The 20,849-nt window shown below is 52.4% G+C and overlaps 1 protein-coding gene across 18 annotated transcripts in view; it reads right to left on the bottom strand.

Annotated features, from left to right (window-relative positions):
• Positions 1-20,849, bottom strand: part of PCDH15 (protocadherin related 15) — a 1,467,631-nt gene that overhangs the window by 165,809 nt on the left and 1,280,973 nt on the right. For all 18 annotated transcript variants that reach the window (XM_075935032.1, XM_075935037.1, XM_075935036.1 and 15 more), the window contains one exon: positions 7,123-7,235. In XM_075935032.1, coding sequence (XP_075791147.1) covers positions 7,123-7,235 — 113 coding nt within the window. The remainder of the gene's footprint in view (positions 1-7,122; positions 7,236-20,849) is intronic.

Below are 20,849 nucleotides of genomic sequence, written 5' to 3'. Positions count from 1 at the left end.
CATGGGCACCTGGGAAGATTCTATGAGACCACCTCACACTTAGACTGCACAGGTGAGCAGGGAGTTCCAGGTGCTCATGCAGCAGGAAGAGGGATTTAAATTTTGTGAGATTTGCAGGGTGGTGCGGCAGGAAGCTAGTCACCTGACTGAAGGGCAGAGGAGTTCAAACAGCTGACCAGAAGGGCTTCTTGGAAATTGTGGGACATTTCCTGGAAGCTAGAATTAGCAACAAAGTGCATTGAGGTACCTACACTGTGTGTTTATCAACCACACAGAGAATCCCTTGGGGGGACTAGATTTATTTGTCGATTAAAATGGATGTTTTTTGTGACAAAAGTGGTGTTGCAGTATGAATTCTCACTGAGTTTTGTCAACAGAAGGCACTTTTCTTTCACAAAACTTACCAGTTTAGACGAGCCCTCAGACTTCTGTGAGGCATATTATTTGGCACAAAGCATTTTGATTAAACATACTAGATTGTAATACTAATACACATTAAATAAATTAAAAGCTGGCTAACTGATTGAAAATGGAAAATCATCATTGAGCAGATATGTTTCTAGTGTGGTCTTGCAAGGGTCAGTTCTTGTCCCTATGCTATTTAACATTTTTAGCAAGGGCCTTGAAGAACATAAGAACGGCCAAACTGGGTCAGACAAATGGTCCATCCATCCCAGTATCCTGTCTGATGACAATGGTCAATACCAGGAGCCCCAGAGGGAGGTAATACAAGAGGTAATTCTCATGTGATCCCTCTCCTGTCACCCATTTCCAGACAGATGCTAGGGACACCATTCCTACCCATCCTGGCTAATAGCCAGGGCTCGACAAACTATGTAATCTACTCACCAGTGGCGAGTAGATTACAACCCGGAAGAGCCAGGTTCGGGCGATCTGACCATGCGCAGAATGATCTGCGCATGCGCAGATCGCCAGACATCACGGCTGGCGAGCGGGACTCGCCGTGTTTCGGCGAGCCCCTGCTAATAGCCATTGATGGACCTAACCTCCATGAATCTTTCTAGCTCTTTTTAGAACCCTGTTAAAGTCCTAGCCTTCACCACATCCTCTGGCAAGGAGTTCCACAGGCTTACTGTGCGCTGAGTGAAGAAAAAACTTCCTTTTGTTTGTTTTAAACCTGCTGCTATTAATTTCATTTGGTGACCCCTGGTTCTTATATTAAGGGAATAAGTAAATAACTTCTCTTTATTCACTTTTTCTGCACCAGTCATGATTTTATAGATTTATATCATAACCCCACTCTCTCCCCCTCCCCTGTAGTTCCCTCTTTTCTAAGATGAAAAGTCCAAGTCTTTTAAATCTCTCTTCGTATAGGACCCATTCCAAACCCCTAATAATGCCCATATATCTTTTCTGAGAAGAGGTGACCACATCTGTATGCAGTATTCAAGATGTGGGCATACCATGGATTTATATAGGCAATAAGATATTCTCTGTCTTATTCTCTATGCCTTTTTAAATGATTCCTAACATTCTATTTGCTTTATGAATATGTATGCAGGGTCAGGATAAGCTCTGCTCTGACATCTGGTGGTGAATTGTGGTGAGTGGTGCAAAAAGACTTCAGGGGCTGATCTCATTTGCATAGGGACGTCCACCCCACCTAGTATGTGCTCACAGCAGCCCAAATGGTCACTGGGATCCCCAGTCTCTTTGTTATTGAGGCAGGGGGGGGGGATAAAGTGTTGTTACCCTGATTATGTGAATCAAGGACAATGGAATAGTGGGATTCGCCATAAACTAAGTAGCACTTGCTAGACAAAGGGCATGGGTTCCAAACCCAGTCAAGTTCAGAGATGCTAGGGACAGGTCTTTGTACCTGGCGGTGGGGCCCTGTCTGAGGGCCTAAACAACACTGATTATACCTCCTTCTCTTCCACTGTGGACTATCAGATATAATTTGCATTCCATTAGGAGTCTAGTTGCTAGCTGCTGAGCTGACTTCACTGTGGGCCAATGGAGCACTAGCACTGAGTCTCCTCTATTATGAGCTGGACTTGCTGAAGAGCTGAAATCACTGGTGCTGAGGGAAGCCTGGCGCTATACTGAAGAAGAGCTGAAATCACTGGTGCTGCGGGGAGCCTGGTGCTATACTGCTGAGCTACTAGCAGAGCAGCTTGTGGGGACAACCGGCAAGTGCAGGCAGCCAGCAGAGTGGTTTGCAGGGACAACCAGCAAGCACAGGCGGACAGCAGAGCTTCTGGTGGGGATGACCTGTGGGCGGCCGGTAGGAGCGGCAGCAGGCAGCCAGTGGAGCAGCTACAGGAGCAACCAGCTGATGGCCAGGGGCGTGGACCGAGATGGCTGGCAGAGCAGGGCAGTTTGTGGGACGGCTGAGGTGGCTTATGGGACAGCAGGTGGAGTGTGGCATAGTGACTTGCATTGACAGTGGCAGCAGACTCCTACGGAGAGGCGGAGCCATCAGAGGACCACGTAAGGTGTATCAACCCCCGCCCCCCCTCCAGGTTGGGATGGTAACACCCTGATGGATGAACTTTTGAACCCTGGGGTTGCACTGACCTGGAGCAGAGACTTTTGGGGTGCCAGACTTTGGGTGATTTTTGGGTTGCTGGACTCAAGAGACTCTTGGAGTGTTGGAATTTTGAGGACTTTGGGTGATTCGTGGCTGGGGGGTGGGTCTTTGCTCTTGTTTGGTCTATGAATCCAAGTTGTGGTGTTTTCCCAATTTAATGCTGAGGTCGGTTACCTCATGTTATTGAAGATTTGCTGCTATACCGAGGCGCTGTGCTTGCAAGAGGGGAAGAATTGCCTCTTTGAGGTGCCCAGGGGTATACATAAGATTTCATAGGTCACTGGGCGGGGGCTCGAGCCGGTGTTATGTTACCTTGTTGGGAGGAGACCCCTAGATACTGAACCTGGTCCTTGCTGCTATTAACTCAGCCTGGCAGAAGGGTTACAAATAAAACAAAATCATCACTGATAAAGGGTGAGACAAGATAAAAATTGGGGGACTGATAAGTAATGAAGAGGACAGGTCACTAACAGAACAATCTGAATTGGTTGGTAAACTGGGTGCTGTCAAACAATTGGCATTTTAATGTGGGAAAATATAAATATATACATTTAGGAACAAAGAATACTGGTCATACTTACAGGATAGAGGACTCTATCCTGGGAAGTAGTGACTCTGGGAAAGATTTAGAGAGGGCAGACATGCAGCTGAACAAGAGCTGTTAGTGTTATCCTGTGACCAAAAGGGTTAATGGGATGCATTAACCAAGGAATCTTGAGTATGAGTAAAGAAATGATGTGACCTCTGTATTTGGTATTGGTGCAACCACTGCTGGAATTGTGCACCCCAAATATTTAACATTGTTTTCTTTTCTGTAGCAGAAAAAAAGTATAACATGATCCAGTGGATGGAAGTTGTAGTTAGACAAATTCAGACTGGAAAGAATCTGAATTTTTAACAGTGAGGGTAATTAACCATTTACCAAGAAATGGGGTGGATTCTCCATCACTAACAATTTTTAAAATCTAGATTGGATGGTTTTTCCCCCATAAAAATTATGTTGTAGGGATTTTGGGAAGTTCTGTAACCTGCATTGTGTACAGGATTTCAGACGGGGAGATCATAACAGTCCTCTCTAGTTTTAAAATCTATGAATCTATTAACACTAAGGGTACATCTCCTATGCAGAAAACCCTGCATGGCAATGAATTTCAGAGCCTAGGGCAGCTCATTTTGACTCATATGGCTTACACTACCAGAGCTAAAAATAGCAGTGTAGATGTTTCTACCCGGGTTGGATCCTGAGCTCTAAGATCATTCTTGCTGGGCTTTAGAGCCGAGGTTCTAGGCCATGTAGGATCATCATGTTATTTTTAGCTCCATAGTACCAGCCCAAGTTAGTTAACCCAGGATCTAAAACTTACTACTATAGGGGAGGTTTTTGGTTTTGTTCTGTAGATGTACCCAATAATACTAGGGATCTTGTGGCCCAGAAAAGCTTGGGGGTTAAGTCAGGGGTCAGAGACTGCCTTGGGTGTCAATAAAAAGCTAACAAGCTGGAAAACATACAGAGCAGTAGAAATGTTTCCCTATCAGAGATTGATAATATTCATTCATTAAGGCCTTTTATTATTGCTCCCTTTTGTCTATTCAGGCTGTACGTACGGAATGAATAAATAATGCTTTGTTTTGAAGATGCTGTTTCTGTGCCACTGCAAAGGCACAGGGAATGTTTAACAGGTTCTGAAACAGAGTTGGACCATGGTTAACATTGTTGGGAAACAGGAGGGCCGCAGCCCAGAGATCCAGTCGAAGAGCTAGATGAACATCCTATTCCACTCAGAATCTGCTGCAGAAAACCATGAGATCGACTAAATGGGGTGAAGGATACCATTTTTCTAGCAGCGGTGACAATGGTAACAGTTGTGGTAGGATTCTGTCTCACAGTGATAATTTGTAATAAATGACACAGAGCACTAAAAACAAACATTTGCAAAGGGGACATTGGTTTGTTATGCTTTTGGAAGAGACAAGGATAGAAAAGTTAGAGAAAATGCACAGTTCCCTAAAGAGCAGTCAATGATATATGAAGAGGCAAAGGGACAGACTCTCAAAAGCTAAGCAATTCATAGCTGATTGAAGTGCTGCCCTCCAATAACTGGCACGTAGGCAGATCAATGGCCTTATCCAGACCCAATTTCCTAGGACAGGAATGCCTGGAGTGGTAGAAACTTGAGATTTAAAGGGGGAAGCTGCAACGCTGGGGGAGGGGGAGAGTTGGAGTTGGAGGAAAAGGAGCACACAGGCTAGGAGGAACAACATTGGCATAAGGAAACAATATGCCAGCAGTAAACCCATTTGGAAAACAGAGCCAGGCACCCCACAGAGCTCCGTTAGCAGCCTAGATTCTAAAGGCACATCTGCACTGAACACTCTATGGTGGCATTTAGAGTAGATAGCCTGTATGCATAAAACTCTGTTTGGAAATGGGTGACAGGAGAGGGATCACATGAGGATTACCTCTTGTGTCACCTCCCTCTGGGGCACCTGGTATTGACCATTGTCATCAGACAGGGTACTGGGATGGATGGACCATTGGTCTGACCCAGTTTGGCCGTTCTTATGTACTTCAAGGCCATCGCTAAAAATGTTAAATAGAACAGGGACAAGAACTGACCCTTGCAAGACCACACTAGAAACATATCTGCTCAATGATGATTTCTATTTTCAATCAGTTAGCCAGCTTTTAATTTATTTAATGTGTATTAGTATTACAATCTAGTATGTTTAATCAAAATGCTTTGTGCCAAGTAATATGCCTTACAGAAGTCTGAGGGCTTGTCTAAACTGGTAAGTTTTGTGAAAGAAAAGTGCCTTCTGTTGACAAAACTCAGTGAGAATTCATACTGCAACATGACTTTTGTCACAAAAAACGTCCGTTTTCATCGACAAATAAATCTAGTCCCCCCCCAAGGGATTCTCTGTGTAGTTGATAAACACACAGTGTAGGCACCTCAATGCATTTTGTTGCTAATTCTAGCTTCCAGGAAATGTCCCACAATTTCCAAGGAGCCCTTCTAGTCAGCTGTTGGAACTCCTCTGCCCATCAGTGGCTCTGGCTCCCAGCACCTTTCCTCCCACTATGGATCCCTCACAGTATGACTCTGCTGGAGTCATGCTAAGTGACATTTCATATATTTGTAGTGGCTCTTGTTGGGCAATTCAGGAAAGGTAATATAGCACCGCTATGGTTATGGGACAGAAGAGGGAGATCTCACTCAAGCAAGTCAATTCCTCTCTGAGGCCTTCCCACTTTCCATAACCTCTCCCAGAATGGACAATAGACCTCGGGTACTCTGTGCAGCAGTAGCAGCTGAGTCCCACATCAATGCAGAAGGTGGGATCTCTGTGTTTAGCGGTGTACTCCACATATAGAACCCATAAGCGTATGATGCAACGTTATAAGAGTTCCATTTTGTGGTTGATATGGCCACATGGGTGGAATGGCTTTGACTACCTCAGCAACAAGCACAGCAGCATGAAACATGGCAGCATCCTGTGCTCCAAAGTCATCACCCCTACAACAGTATTGATCAATGGAATGACAGAACAACACTTCTCCAGTAGGACACCTTTTATTCTTTGCACATCTGCTCTCCAGTCAGGCAATGAGATTTGGAAATCCTATGCTAAATTATATCCTCCTGCAGATTTGTACAGAAGAGGGAATTAGAAGGAAGTAGGGAAGTTCATCTGAAGAAAATTCCTTAGACTGCTCCTCCTGGGAAAAGGATTTTGGAGGTCTGTGAAGAAAGCATTCTATAAAGCCTCCTAAATGTATATATCCCCAGAATCTACAGATAAAAAGATCCACATCCAGATCTTATGCATAGAGATGATGTCTGTGCAACTCTTCCAACCTATTTCCCTTCCAGTCATCTAACACATGTATATCTACAAGCATACTCCTTCTACTCTCCCTCTTCCCAAGGAGTTAAAGGCTAACAATGCCACAGTTAATGATGATTCTAGTAGCACTGACTTAGACACAGACTCCCCTGTGATATCTTCCCACATCTTCTTGTCAGTGCATTCTTGGAGAGGTGGATATGTTTAGGCAGAGGTGGTATTCTTCCCTTTTCGTAACCCAGCAGGATTGATTTCATCTGCTCATAGGAGTCAATGTTTTCTGAAAATCAACCCCCTTTAATGTGTCTCATTTTGGGCTCACAAAAATTGAGGCACCACAAATGATTAGTCACCTTTGAAAAAATTGGTCTAAACTGCCACACTGATGTAACGAAAGCTGTAATGACACCAGCATAATCAGTAAATATGGTCAAGACTTTCTCTGCCTGGGTCCAAACAATTGTCAAGATAGATAACATTCAATAACATGAGACTGAAAATGAAGTGACTACATTGTTAGCCTTTCATATCGCTACACATTAGTACATTTTCGTAATAATTTACTGTGATAATAAATTCAGGACTGTGTGACACATCACAGAGTGGCATTAGTAGCTCCCTTTATTAATCACCAGTGCATATAAGATAGGAGTTGAAAGAGCAGCTGTTTAAATGTATCTAAAGAAGCACTCATAACAGAAATGAAACCCACACTATACCTGTATTCATCCTGGGTAAACCGTGGAATTACTGAGGGTTGCAATACAGCAATTTCTACAATAGTGGTGTTGAACTTCACAGGATCTCCATCATCATATGCAATGACCACCAGCTATAAATAAAATCAAAGTCAATCATTCAATATGAATACAAATATTTTATGTTTATTTCCATCCTAGGTTCTCTTACATTTTCAAGAGCTCACAATCCAGACATCAGTTTTCAGAATGCAAATCAGATGCTATTATGAAATAACATAGGGACATAATATACAGACAAAAAAAAAATCCCAACTCTTGGCTTAACTGCTCATCCAAAGTTTAGGAAATACTTAAATAAAAAATATGCTGCTAACTTAATTCAAGTTCCCTCTAGCTGTGTGTTCTTACAGCAGCCTGGTAAGTGCTGTGCAGGCACTTGAGGCTCTGGTGGGAAGAGATGCCTCCCCTCCAGCCCAGGACCTGCCAGTACCAGACCTGCCACAGCTGGGAGAGAGGTGCTCCTCTCCAGTCCTCCGGCCCCAGTCTGGATGCGCCAAGGCTGGTGTCATGGCTGAATCCCCACGCTGGCATGATAAATACAGAAGTGGGGCCCCGCAAAAGTACCCCAAAACATTCTTTCTCCAGACTTTGGTATAACATTTTCTTCCCAAACCCTAAAAACCTAGATTTTGGGGATACAAATCTGCTGCCACCATCAAGTGCTTTTGAACCCACAGAGGTGAACACTTGAAACCAACCCCAGGGCACCCTAAGCTCTTTTCCCGAAAGAGAATGAAAAAGAAAAGAGAACATACAAATTGTAGTCTGTGGGTGCTATCCCCTGGTCAGAGGCATGCAAATCCCACAGACAGATTTTCCAGGAACTGAACCAATACCAGGTTCATAAAAAAAGAAAGAACTTCTATTATCAAAACAAACTACTGTTGCAAACATAATGACTCGATGGAAAAAGTCACCGATTAATAAACTCATGGGGACTCCTGTGGGCCAAAAATTAGCTACCAAACAGAGGAAACCCCATTTCTAACAGCACAGACATCAGATCCAAAGTCCCACAACAGAAAACAATAAAACCTAATGGATTTATCTAAACTTTACCATACTTACACATTATGAAGTGTCTTTTTCTTGGAGAAAGACATGTCTTCCATCTCCCTCAGTATCTAGAGCAAAACTGGCTCATAGACAAAGGAGGAAAAACCCCCAAAATTCCCTTGTCTCAGGTTGAAATCCCTATCTGCATTTGTATTGGCTGACTGCTACCAGGCTAGCTACAGTTAACCCCTTAGTCCCCAGGCTGCTGGCCATCCCTCATGACCATGACACAGGTAAAAAGCACCCCTACTCCTGGCCCCAATTCAGATCTGCCATAGCCAGAGAAAGGGTGCCTATTCTGCAGCCCCTCCCCCTCCCCGAGCTGCTGCAGTGAGAAGAGGTGCCTGTGTCCTCCAGTCCAGGTGCTATGGGGAGATAGAAGTTGGCAGAGATCTTTCTTCCTGGGACAGCCTGTACCCAAAACTCTGGTTTTACCCTAGACCCAACCCCTTATCCCCAGCCCTAAGCCTCTCATCCTCAGCCCCAGCCAGAGGCCTCACCTTCTCCCACCCCTGCACCACAACCCTATGCTGCAGCCCTAAGTCCCCACCCACAGTCCAAACCCCATGGCCCCACCCCTGCCACATGAATTATGTTATGTGTGCTAAAATGAAAGTGATGTGTCACGCATCACATCTATATCAGTGCACACAACAAAATTTATTCTGCACATGCATGGAAAGAATTAGAGGAAACACTGCTCTTTAGGTACAGTGTTCGTGTTGTCTCTGTTTATGTTTTATTGCACGCTCTTTGTCCAAGCGCGAACAGGAACAGCTAACAGGAGAGTTTGGAAAGGGAGTTCTCCAGGTAAAAGAGGAGTAAAAATGGGATCCTTGTGGTAAGTGGCTGTCTGGAGTGTGTGTTTGTGTGTGTGTGAGTTATTTGCAGTGTGCTGAGCTTGTGTTTGTCTGTTTGGTTTGTTTGTTTGGTTTGTTTGTTTGAAGGAGCTTCTAAAAGGTTTGAAATCTAGAAGCCTCTGTGAATTGGCTGAGCCTCAGTCAGGGGGAGCGGCCACCAGAGCTACATAAGCCTGTGACTCAGCGACCAGGAACAGCTAACAGGAGAGTTTGGAGAGGGAGGTTAGAGGGCACTAGTGACTTCTGACCTTCTTTAAAACATAACTCTTAGAATAATCTATATTCCAGAGGTTTAAAAAGAATCCCAGTTTATACTTAAACTTATTCATTAGAAAAATGGAGACAGAAGCCCAGCAGCAGAGTGGCGGCTATCCTGTTTATTGTGTCGAGTGTAACATGTATGATTACCTGCCCTGTGGGCGGGTGACATATGCGTGCATCCGTTGCAAGGAGCTCCTGGCCCTCAGAGACCGAGTTTGGGCTTTGGAGGCCAGGGTGGCTGAACTAGAGGAGCTAAGGAGGTAGGGTACGTCTACACTACAGCGCTAGTTCGAACTAACTTAGTTCGAATTAGTTAATTCGAACTAAGCTAATTCGAACTAACGCGTCTAGACCTAAAAACTAGTTCGAATTAGCATTTTGCTAATTCGAACTAGCAAGTCCACATTGAGTGGACTCTGAACAGGGCTTAAGGATGGCCGGAAGCAGTGCCGGCAGGGCATAAGAGGAGGACTTAGAGCATGGAGATGCTGTCTCAGGCTAGCCGAGGGCTGCACTTAAAGGGTCCCGACCCCCACCCCGGACACACAGTTCTAAAGGGTGCCCCGCTTGCAAAGAAGTTCTGGCTTGGAGTGCCCGGAGTACCCACACTGGGCACATCACACCACTCGGCCATCAGCCCGGCTGCACTTGCCTCAGGCTGCCATCTGGGGAGAGGGGGCAATTGGGGGGCTGCAGGAGAGCTTCCACCCCCAGAAGCCCGCAGAGCCAGCCCAGTCCTCCCCATCGGGGGCTCGTACCCCATTCCTCCCTCACCTCCTTCCACTTATCCTTCCCTAGCCCCCCTTCTTATTGATGTACAAAATAAAGATAACGTTTCTTCCAACATTGACTCTGTCTTTATTGAACAAAACTGGGGGAGACTGGGAAAAGGAGGTGGGAGAGGGGAAGAGAAAGGCTGGGAGAAGGGAGGGCAACTAACATGATCAGGGGTTGGGAACAGGTCCCAGATGAAGAAAGACTACAGAGACTGGGACTGTTCCGCTTAGAAAAGAGGAGACGGAGGGGGGACAGAATAGAGGTCTCTAAAAGCAGGGGTTGGGTGGAGACGGTGCATTCAGAAAAGTTCTTCTTGAGTTCCTATAAAGAAGGACTAGAGGACACCAAAGGAAAGGAATGGGTAGCAGGCTTGAAACTAGTAAGAGAAAGTTGTTGTTCTTCAGAAAGCAAATAGTTAACCTGTGGAACTCCTTGCTGCAGGAGGCTGTGAAGGCTACAACTAGAACAGAGTTTAAAGGGAAGTGAGATCAAGTCATGGAGGTTGGGTCCATGGAGTAGTCTTAGCCAGGGGGTAGGAGTGGTGTCCCTGCCCAAAGTTTGTGGAAGGCTGGAGAGGGATGGCACGAGACAAATGGCTTGGTCACTGTCTTCGGTCCATCCCCTCCAGGGTCCCTAGGGTTGGCCGCTGTCAGCAGACAGGCTACTGGGCTAGATGGACCTTTGGTCTGACCCAGGACGGCCATTGTAAGCTCAGGGCTCAGGGTCGGGGGTCTCAGTGGACCCCCTTGATTTTCATGCACACCTGCTCCTGGGTGGCCAGGCTGGCAGCTCTCCTGCCCTAGACGGCCACTTTCCTGTGCCTAGTGCGGAGATCGTGGACGAAGTCCACGATGTCCGCACTAGCCCAGGAAGGTGCCCGCCTCTTGCGGTCCAGGGCAAGCTCCCTGGAGCCGCCAGCCGCCAGCAAGCTCCCTGGGCTGGGGGACATCGGGTGGATGGCTCTGTGCTGTGCCAGGTGCAGGGTCTGTTGGCTGGGTGCTGGCAGGCTTGCACCTGGCACGGGCACCGTAGCCAGCCCGTGCCCCTTTAAGGGGTCCGGGGCCGGGAGGGGGGCATAGAGTTTCCCTGGTGTTGGCCAGAGTGGCCACCAGGGAAACCTGGGGAGGGCTAGCCTCCCACTAGTTCGAATTAAGGGGCTACACACCCCTTAATTCGAACTAGCTAGTTCGAACCAGGCTTAATCCTCGTAAAATGAGGTTTACCTAGTTCGAACTAAGCGCTCCGCTAGTTCGATTCAAATTCGAACTAGCGGAGCGCTAGTGTAGCACCTATTAAAATTAGTTCAAACTAATGTCCGTTAGTTTGAACTAACTTTGTAGTGTAGACATACCCGTAGAGAGCTATGTTGATGAGACTTTCCGGGACACCGTAGTACTGTCCCATCTCCAGTCTGAGAGCCCCAGTGCTCTTAAGGAGAATGAAAGTCTCAAGGGAACAGAGCATTCAATGGGAGCAGAGGGAAACCATTCCGTAGTTGGGACCCTCCTCCCAGAGGATGTTGCGGTATCCTCTCGCACTGAGGATACCTCTGAGGGGGAGGGAATGCCAGTTAGGAAGAGGCAGGTGTTAGTAGTGGGTGATTCAATCGTTAGAAACATAGATAGTTGGGTTTGTGATGACCGGGAGAACCGTATGGTCACTTGCCTGCCTGGTGCGAAGGTTGCAGATCTCTCAAAGCATCTAGACAGACTTATGTGTAGTGCTGGGGAGCAGCCGATGGTCGTGGTACATGTAGGTACCAATGACATAGGGAAGGGTAGGAGAGATGTCCTGGAGGCCAAATTTAGGCTGGTAGGAAAGAGACTGAAATCCAGGACCTCTATGGTGGCATTCTCGGAAATGTTTCCAGTTCCACGCGCAGGGCCAGGTAGGCAGGCAGAGCTTCAGAGTCTCAATGCGTGGATGAGACGATGATGTAGGGAAGAGGGGTTTAGATTTTTTAGGAACTGGGGACACTTTTGGGAGAGGGGGAGCCTGTACAGGAAGGATGGTGTAGTGGGGTCTATTTGAAGACACGGGAGAGTGGGCGGGCTTTGCCCGCCCACTTTCTAAAAACCCCTCCCCCAGCCTTGCGGGAGGGATGACTGGACCCGTGGTTCAATTAATTACTTGGGACAAATAATGACAAAAGGGGCAAGAAGTGCGGGCTAAAGGTTTATAACTAGGGAACCGGATGGGGACACCGAGCAGAGAACTCCGGACAGCGCCCACTGCTCCTCAAAGCTATCGATGGAGCCAGTGGACGCTGTGACATAAGGGAGGAACGGAAATAGGCCCCACAGTTTCAGAGAACCCCCTCGTCCAACATCTTACTCCTGGTATTATAGATGACGACCTTTGCTAGAGCCAGGAGTAGGTTGACGAGGAGGTCTCGAGACTTTGTGGGGCCATGGATTGGGTGTGCGTAAATAAAAAGGTGAGGGGAAAAGTGCAGCCAGAACCTCAATAAGAGGTTATGGAGGAGCCGGAATAGGGGCTGCAACCTGGTGCATTCTAAATATGTGTGCGCCAGGTTCTCCCTCACGCCGCAGAAGGGGCAGGTGTCCGGGATTGGGGTAAACCGCACTAAGGAGCCGCCAACTGATGTCCCCGATGGGCCGCGGAATTAGGTCAGAATAGACGCTGGCCCATCGGGGTTCCCCACCCTCTATAGGTCTAAGGTAGTCCCACCACTTGGTATCGGGGCGGGACGCGAGGGTGGGGAAATGCAGGGTGTGGAGCACGAGCGTGTACAGATGTTGTCTTGGCGCGGTTTGAAAACAGACGGGCTGCAATTTTTGCAGCCAGCTGGGGGTCCATGGATGGAAAGGCCAGAGGGGCCCACGGAACAGGGGCCCGATAATAAGGGACAGAAGCTTTGCAGGAAGGGAGGGGCGGGGCATACCCTCTCGCAGGGACTGCTGCAGGAAGTCGAGAGCGGGCCGCGGCAAAGCCACATTCACCTCCTGGAGTAGGCGCAGAGGTGTTCGGGGGGTGGAGAGCCCCATGCGCCGAGCGAGCACTTGAGGATCCACCCAATACCCCCTGTCATAGTCCAGGAGGTCTCCGACCATGGTGGCTCCTGCCAGGATCAGCCTCCGGCGCACCGAGGGAGATTCCGCTACCTGCACGCACAAGGCTGGATTGTGGAGCAGGGCCTCCGCGAAGAGGTCTGCTCCCTCGGAGGCCACAACGGACCTGGTCGCCAAAAACAGCTTCCAGGTCTGGAGAAGATCCTGGTAGAATTCTGGCAGCTCTGAGAGGTCTTACGGAAGACCCCTCGGGTGGATAAAAAAGAGCTCCCGGTCGTATCGGAGCCCTCAGAGGCGGCGGAGGAAGGCGCACGCCAAGGTGCCCCATGCTGGACTACCTGCACTAATGGGGAGTCTCTGCAGGGCCTGGAGGTGGAAGGTCTGGACCTGGCTGTGCACGCAGACCAGGCCTTGGCCCCCCTCCTTCAGGGGGAGGGACAGGACCCCTGCAGAGACCCAGTGCAGTCCTGGCCAAAAGAACTCCAAAGCTATCCTCTGGAGCTTGGCCAGGACCTCCGGGGCCAGGCGCAGGGTGTTGAGCCGGTGCCAGAGCATGGACAGGACCAGCTGATTTAACACCAGTGCCCTCCCGCGAAGGGAGAGGCACTGGAGCAGTCCTGCCCATCTCCACAACCGCCCACCTACCCTGTCCTCCAAACCCTGCCAGTTCTCTGGCGGAGAAGGATGTGTGGCGGATAAATAAACACCCAGATGGAGCAGCGTACCCACGCTCCACCTGATGGCCTGAAGCGCAGGTGGAAGGGAGCCGGCCCGCCACCAGGCCAGAGCTCTTGACCCAGTTGACCCGGGCGGAGGAGGCTGCCAAGTAGACGGCTTGGCAAGCCTCCACCCGCGTCAGGTCGCCTGGGTCCTGGACCACGAGAAGCATGTCATCGGTGTACGCCGACAGGACCAGCTGCAGCTCCGGCTCCCAAAGCACCAACCCCGTCAACCTCCTACGGAGGAGACAGAAGAAGGGCTCAATCGCCAGAGCGTACAGCTGACCCGACAGCAGACACCTGACATACCTCCCGCCTGAAGCTGACCAGCTTGGTCAGGGTCCAGTTGAGCCTGTCCAAACACAAGAACAAATGGATATAAGCTGGCTAGTAGGAAGTTTAGACTTGAGATTAGACGAAGGTTTCTAACCATTAGAGGAGTAAGGTTCTGGAACGGCCTTCCAAGGGAAGTAGTGGGGGCAAAAGATTTATCTGGTTTCAAGATTAAATTAGATGGGTTTATGAAGGGGATGGTTTGATGAGACAACATGATCTTGGTAACTAATTGACCATTCATTATCAGTTGGAAATAGGTCAATGGAGGGATGATAGGAGTTACTATAGAGAACTTTCTGGGTGTCTGGCTGATGAGTCTTGCCCACATGCTTAGGGTTTAGCTGATCGCCATATTTGGGGTCGGGAAGGAATTTTCCTCCAGAGTAGATTGGCAGAGGCCCTGGAGGTTTTTTGCCTTCCTCTGTAGCATGGGGTACAGATCACAGCTGGAGGATTCTCTGCATCTTCAAAGTATTTGAAGGCTTCAATATCTGAGATATAGGTGAGAGGATTATTCTAGGAGTGGTGAGTGAGATTTTGTGGCCTGCACTGTGCAGGGGGTCAGACTAGATGATCATAATGGTCCCTTCTGACCTTAAAGTCTATGAGTCTCTCCCCTCCTGCAACAAGGCTCTAGTGGCCTGGAGGATGAGGTGGAAGTCCCCCCAGCGCTGGAGGGCGAGCTGCACCTTTCCCTTTGCCCTGCAGTTATCCGCGAGGAATTGGCGCAGCTCGCTCCTCAGCGCCAAGGGGGAGCCAGGGTTCTCCTCCATCTGGGCCTCTGGGTGGAGCTCACGGGCAACGGAGACGGGCAAACAGGGATCCGATCCCCAACACGGCGCCGACACAGATGGCGCCGCACTGCCCGTCCCTGACCCCAGCAAGGGAGGGGGCGGCGGAAGGAACAAGGCAGCCCCTAACGGGTTAGGGACCGGGGATTCAAATACCACCCCATGAGAGCCGCTCACAGCTAGCGGAAACGAGATGGCCCTCGCGGGGGTGGCACTGGCAGACGTTTGGGAGGACAGTGGGGACGGGTCAGGTATGTGAGAAGGACGGGGGGATGACAGCGGGGGGGGGGTTCTCCACAGTTGGGGCGGGAGAAAGGGTGGGCTCTAGGCCAGACGGTGGGTCGGGGTTAGGAAGTGGGGGGGAGGCAGGGATAGGACAGGGATCGGGAGCAGGGGAGGGCTCGGGGCTGGAGATGGGTTTGTAAAGGGCAGAAACGGGGATAGGGGAGGGGTCGGGATGTGGGAGCAGATCAGAATCCCGAGTGAGGCCTGGGGGGGGCCCCCATGGCCATCTCACCGGGCTGCGGCGCCTCCCGACTGGGGACCTGGGAATCAGGAGTGGGGAGAGGGGGGCCCGCGCCGACGCCGGGCTCAGATGGAGAACCAGATATTGGTGCCTCGGCGTCGGCCAGTGTGGCGTCTTCTGCCGGGTCCCCAGCGGGAAAGGGGGATGACCGCCCCACCTCAGTTGTGGGAGAGGGGGCGCCCCCAAACCCAGGACCCGGATGCTCGTCGCCTGCCATCGCCCCTAAGGGCTCGGCGGCATCCATTCCGGCGCTCGAGTAGGCCGGGCCAGTGGGTAACATCAGGGGTGTCCCGAGCGTGAGGACAGGGTCGGCCACCTGGGACACAGGCTTGGGGTTGGGAAGAAGAGGGGGCGGCACCACAGAGTCGCCACCCAGACCGAGGCCCGCTGGCAGAGGGTCGTCCTCCCCCTGGGTGAGCGGGGTCAGACCCAGGGCTTCGATCTCCTCAAAGATGGAGCTCAACTCCATCCCCTCGGCCCCAGAGCCTTCCCCTCCAGCTGCTGAGGCAACAATTACCTCAGCGGGGATGGAGGGAGGCTCAGTTGGAGCCGGGGCCGCGGGGGCTCCATCAGAGGCCTCCTAGCGGATAGGCTCCGCAGGGGGGACGTCGTCGTCCCCCCTCACCGCCACAGCTTCCTCAGCCAGCACCTTCCGCCGACGCTCGCCGGGGGCAATCTTGACAGCGCTGGCCCCCCTCGGGATCTTTCGGGGGGCCTTCCCACCCTCCCCATCGGAGGGGGGAGAGGGAGCCCGCGAACGGCGGGCTCTGCGCTTCCCCCGAGCGAGCGTCCAGCCCTCCGAGGTGGAGGTGGAGGGCTGGTCAGTAGGAGCAAGGCCGGGGGGGGACTTTTGGTATTCGGGGAGGGCGTTGTGGTAAGGGTTGGGAAAGGGGGGGTACCTCCACCTGCGGGCGGCCCTCTCCCTCGCCCGGCAGCAACCGCGCCACCCTCTCCTTCTCGGGCCCCGTAAAGACTGATTGAGTGGAGGCGGGGCCCGCCTGCCCGCTCGGGCACGCCGGAGGAGACGCCTCCGGCTCTCGAGCAGGGCCTTCCATTGGAGGAGGGGCGGCCGCAGAGCCCGGACTACCAGGGGGGCCGGCGATGGTGGGGCCGGGGCCCTTACGGGCCCCGGGGGCCCCAGACGCCTCCTCTGACCGGGCCAAGGGACAGTCCCTCCGGACGTGCGCCATTGCCCGGCAGAGGAAGCACCGGGTCTCCCCCGAGGAGTAATGAATTCGGTAAAGGGCCCCCTGGTAGGGCACCATGAAGGACCCCTCGAGCGCCTCCCTGCCACGCGCCGCCGGCAGCAGCTGCAGCTGTATCTGCCAGCAGAAGGACAAGACGTGGCGGAGGGCAGGGTCCTTACAGCCCAGCGGGAGAGGGCTGATGGTCAAAATCGGTTTCCCCAGAGTGGAGAGGGAAGGTAGCAGGGCGGCATTAAGGAGGAAGGGCGGAACGGAGGTAAGGACCACCCGTACGCCCAGGTCCTCCAGCGGTTCGAGGGGCACGTGCACGCCCCCCACTGCCAGGCCCCTCTCCACCGCCTCCTGGGCGGCGGCCTCCGAGGCAAGGAAGAACACCGCCTTGCCGTACATTTTGAAGGCTGCCACCACGGCCGAGGCCCCCACCACCCTCGCCAATGCCCACACCTAAGTTTCCATGTGGGGCGAGGCGGTTACCAGGAGGCAGCGGACGCCGTGCCTCCTGGTCATGGTGGGAAAGGGGCCCCGGCCATCAGGGATGGAGCTGTAGGCGGCAGTCAGGGCAGATGACATGGCAGGTGAGGGGGCGGCAGCAGCCACCTGGGTGTAAGCTCTGGGGGCCTTGGTTGAATCACCCCTAGAGTTGGTGGTGGGAACAACAGGAGAAGGAGGGACTGTGGTAGATGGTAGACCCACAGGGGGCGGGGCGGCCTCGGCCGTGGTGGATTTGGCTTTCGGGGCTGGGCCTTTGCCCTTTTACTTCCCCCCGCCCTTTTTTCCGGCCGAGGTGGTGGTTGCTCCCAAATCTGGGGGAGCATCGGCCGTGGCAGCGGCGGAGCTCAGACCTGGGGTCGGGAGGTCAGCCGCAGCATTCGTTGGGCCCGATGGTAATGAGGGGGCCGTGGGATTGACAGGGGCAGGGACTTCCTCCATCATGGAAGGGGGGAGGAAGGAGGCACAGATGACAGGAGAGGGGAACAAAGGTTAACCGCTCCTCCCAACCAGACAGCAGGCGAAGGAGGAGGGTGTCCGTGAGGGAGGGGGCGGGAGAGAGGGAGGGCACTGGTTTCGGGGAGGGCGACTAAGGATGTGGGGGGGTTAGCAGCCTCTCCTCCCTGCTGAGGCTGTAGCAGAGAAGGAGGGCGCTATTACGGGGCAGGGGCACGTGAGGGAAGAGGGGAGTGGGGAGGTATACAATTGGGAGGGAAGGGGAGAAAGCGAAGAGGGGGGGCATCCACTCCTTCCCGCCGACTCGTTGCTGGGAGGGAGGGAACCAAAGAGGTCAGGATAGAGATGGGGGAACCGAGAGGCCAGCAACCACTCATCCCTGCAAGGCTGGAGGCGGAGGAGGAGGGTACTGGCAGGGCAGACAAGGGGCAAGGTAACGGGTACAGGGCGGGGGCCGGCTCCTCCGGCTGCACTGGGATACGAGGGGGGGGCTATGGGGCCGTTGGGGAAGTGCGGTGAACAGGGGGACTAACGAAAAGGGGAGGGGTGGGACACAAGCGCTCGGGGCAGGGGGACAGGACAGATCGGGTAGTACTCAAGGACTCACAGGCAGCTGGGGGGGAGGATGAAATGGAGTGGAACAGCAGCTGGGTGGGGCGGGGCACACACACTTGGGCTAGCTGGAGCAGGGGCGTGGCAGATAAACTTTGGGAACGGGTGTGGTGGGTAAGTGACTGGGGAGGGAGGGGAAAAACAACCTAGGCTAGCAGGGGAGGGGGCAGGCAATGGGGAAGGACACAAGCTGCTGGGGTAGGGTGGGTGACCAGGGGTGAGGATGGCCCCCCAGCCAAATGTAGCTGAAGGAGGGGGGCCAAGTCCAAGAGGGTGGGAAGGGAGCACGCCCACGAGCGCTGTGGGGGCTCAACCTCGCCCACTGCTGCAGCAGACTCCCAGATGGAGGGTGGGGCAGCAATCCCCGCAAGGGGGAGAAGAGACAGTCCAGGTGGTGAGGGGTGATAGAGGGGGCGTTGGGGGTGGTGGCAGCGGGGGGGGGGGCAGCTGGACTAGGGTGGGAGCTCTGAGCCTCTCCCTCAGCCTCCCTTTTAACAGCTCAGTTCACCACCACCCCTGGAGCAGATTAAAAAAGCTCAGTCTTTAAACAAACCCCCTCCACAGTTCTCGATGGTGGTGATCTCCTCTTCTCCCCCTCAGCAGGGTGCAGCAGCAGCAGTGGGCAGGCAGCAGGGGAAGGTCTCCAGGTGGTGGATGCTGGTGGGGTGGTCCTTCTTCTCTGGAGCAGAGAAGGGAAGTGGGGGCAGCCAGCAGGCCTCCCCTCCCCTCTCAGGCAACAGGAACAGCTGGTGGCGGTGGTAGGCAGTAGCAGCAGCGTCGTCCGAGGGGAGCAGCCCAGCAGCGTTAGGGTCTCAGCAGGTGGTGAGTGATGGCTTGGTGGGGTGCGGAAGGCTCCAGCTAGTGCAGGTGGCAGGACCAGGAACAGGGGGAGGAGAAAGAGAGCCATTTTGGGCCCAGCCTAGCCCCGCCCCCTCACCTGACCAGAAGTCAAAGGGCGGGGCTAGGAGTATAAGAAGGCCGCCGGGGAGCTCAGTCAGGGCCCAGCCTCTGAAGGAGACGGAAGCCTGTCCAGAGCTCCTGCCGGGGGAGGCTAAGACCGGGCCTAGACCGCCCTCAGCAGCCTCCCCGGAGGCCAGCCAAGGCTTCCCTGCCAGGGCTACGGAGGCCTGGCCAAGCCAGCCAGCTGAACCTCCTGAGGACCCAGAGGACTGGCCTGAGCCGCTGGACCAGCTGGAACCCCGATGGGTACTGGAACGCCGGGGCCAGGCGAGCCTGGGGGACGCTGCAGAGTTTCAACTCCTTGACGCCCTGGATTGGGCCGACCAGACACTGCTGGGACAACAGCGCTTCGACTCCCTGACAGACCTGCTGGAGGTACAAGTACCAGCAAAGGGGGAGAAGAAGTTAGGGCCAGCTCAGCTTACTGTGTTTTGCTGCCCCACCCTGCTTGAGGGCCCGGGCTTGCACCCAGTGCTCCGCTGCCCTACCCTGCTTGAGGGCCTGGATTTCCGTATCATGGTTTTGGTACCCGGCCAGGATCCGGACCGGACCTTTTAAAGGGCCAGGACTAGGACTGTTGTCCTGCCCATAACTGAGTTAAGAGACTTGAATATACGGAGAATTTCTTCCCCGTGGCCCAGGCCTGAAGCAAGGCTGGGCCCCTGAACTATTGTCTCTCACCCCGACCTGAAACAAGGCCGGAGATAGACTCATAGACTCGGACTATTTTAAGGCACGGTAGAGCCATAGGGCGGACTAGCCACCCATTGTACCAGGGGCGGAGGAACCGCCTCCTAAAGACCTGCCAACCTACAACTAACCATCCACTGGAAGGGGAGAAAAGCTCAGGCTATTGTGGACATTGCCGGAGGGCAGTGTCCTGAAAGACCGCGCCACCTGACGGCAGATCTAATTCCCCGAACAGACGGCAGGGGGCGCTGTGGTGGAGCGGGAAGCCTGCTACAGATGGGCTCCACCTATACCAGGGTGGAACCAGACTGCTGGCACGAAACGTTAAAAAGGCCGTAGAGCAGTTTTTAAACTAAGAGATGGAGGAAAGCCAATTGGTGCGGAGATGCACGTAAATTGGAGGGAGACTTCTCTTAGAGGAGAATTCATTGATAGAGATTCTCTAAGCTGTAGTCAGAAAGAGAGGCGGGGAGAGGGCAAACCACGGGCCAGAGCAGACAAACAACCGCATACAAAGGAATCCAATGCATCAGGGAATGGCAGACAAATAAGCAGTGGCAAATTTTTAAAGTGCATGTACACAAATGCTAGGAGTCTGACTAATAAGATGGGTGAACTAGAGTACCTCGTATTAAATGACATAATAGGCATCACTGAAACCTAGTGGAATGAGGAAAATATGTGGGACACAATCATACCGGGATATAAAATATATAGAAAGGATAGAGCAGGCCGAGTGGGTGGTGGAGTGGCACTGTATGTGAAAGATAATGTAGAATCAAACGAAATAAAAATATTAAGTGAATCAACATGTTCAATAGAATCGCTATGGATAGTAATTCCATGCTCCAATAAGAAGAAATTAGCTGTAGGGATATATTACTGACCACCTGACCAGGACAGCGATACTGACAT

This window comes from Pelodiscus sinensis, chromosome 8 (assembly GCF_049634645.1).
Source record: "Pelodiscus sinensis isolate JC-2024 chromosome 8, ASM4963464v1, whole genome shotgun sequence".
Classification (NCBI taxonomy): Eukaryota; Metazoa; Chordata; order Testudines; family Trionychidae; genus Pelodiscus; species Pelodiscus sinensis.
This window is presented reverse-complemented; position numbering and strand designations above follow the sequence as displayed.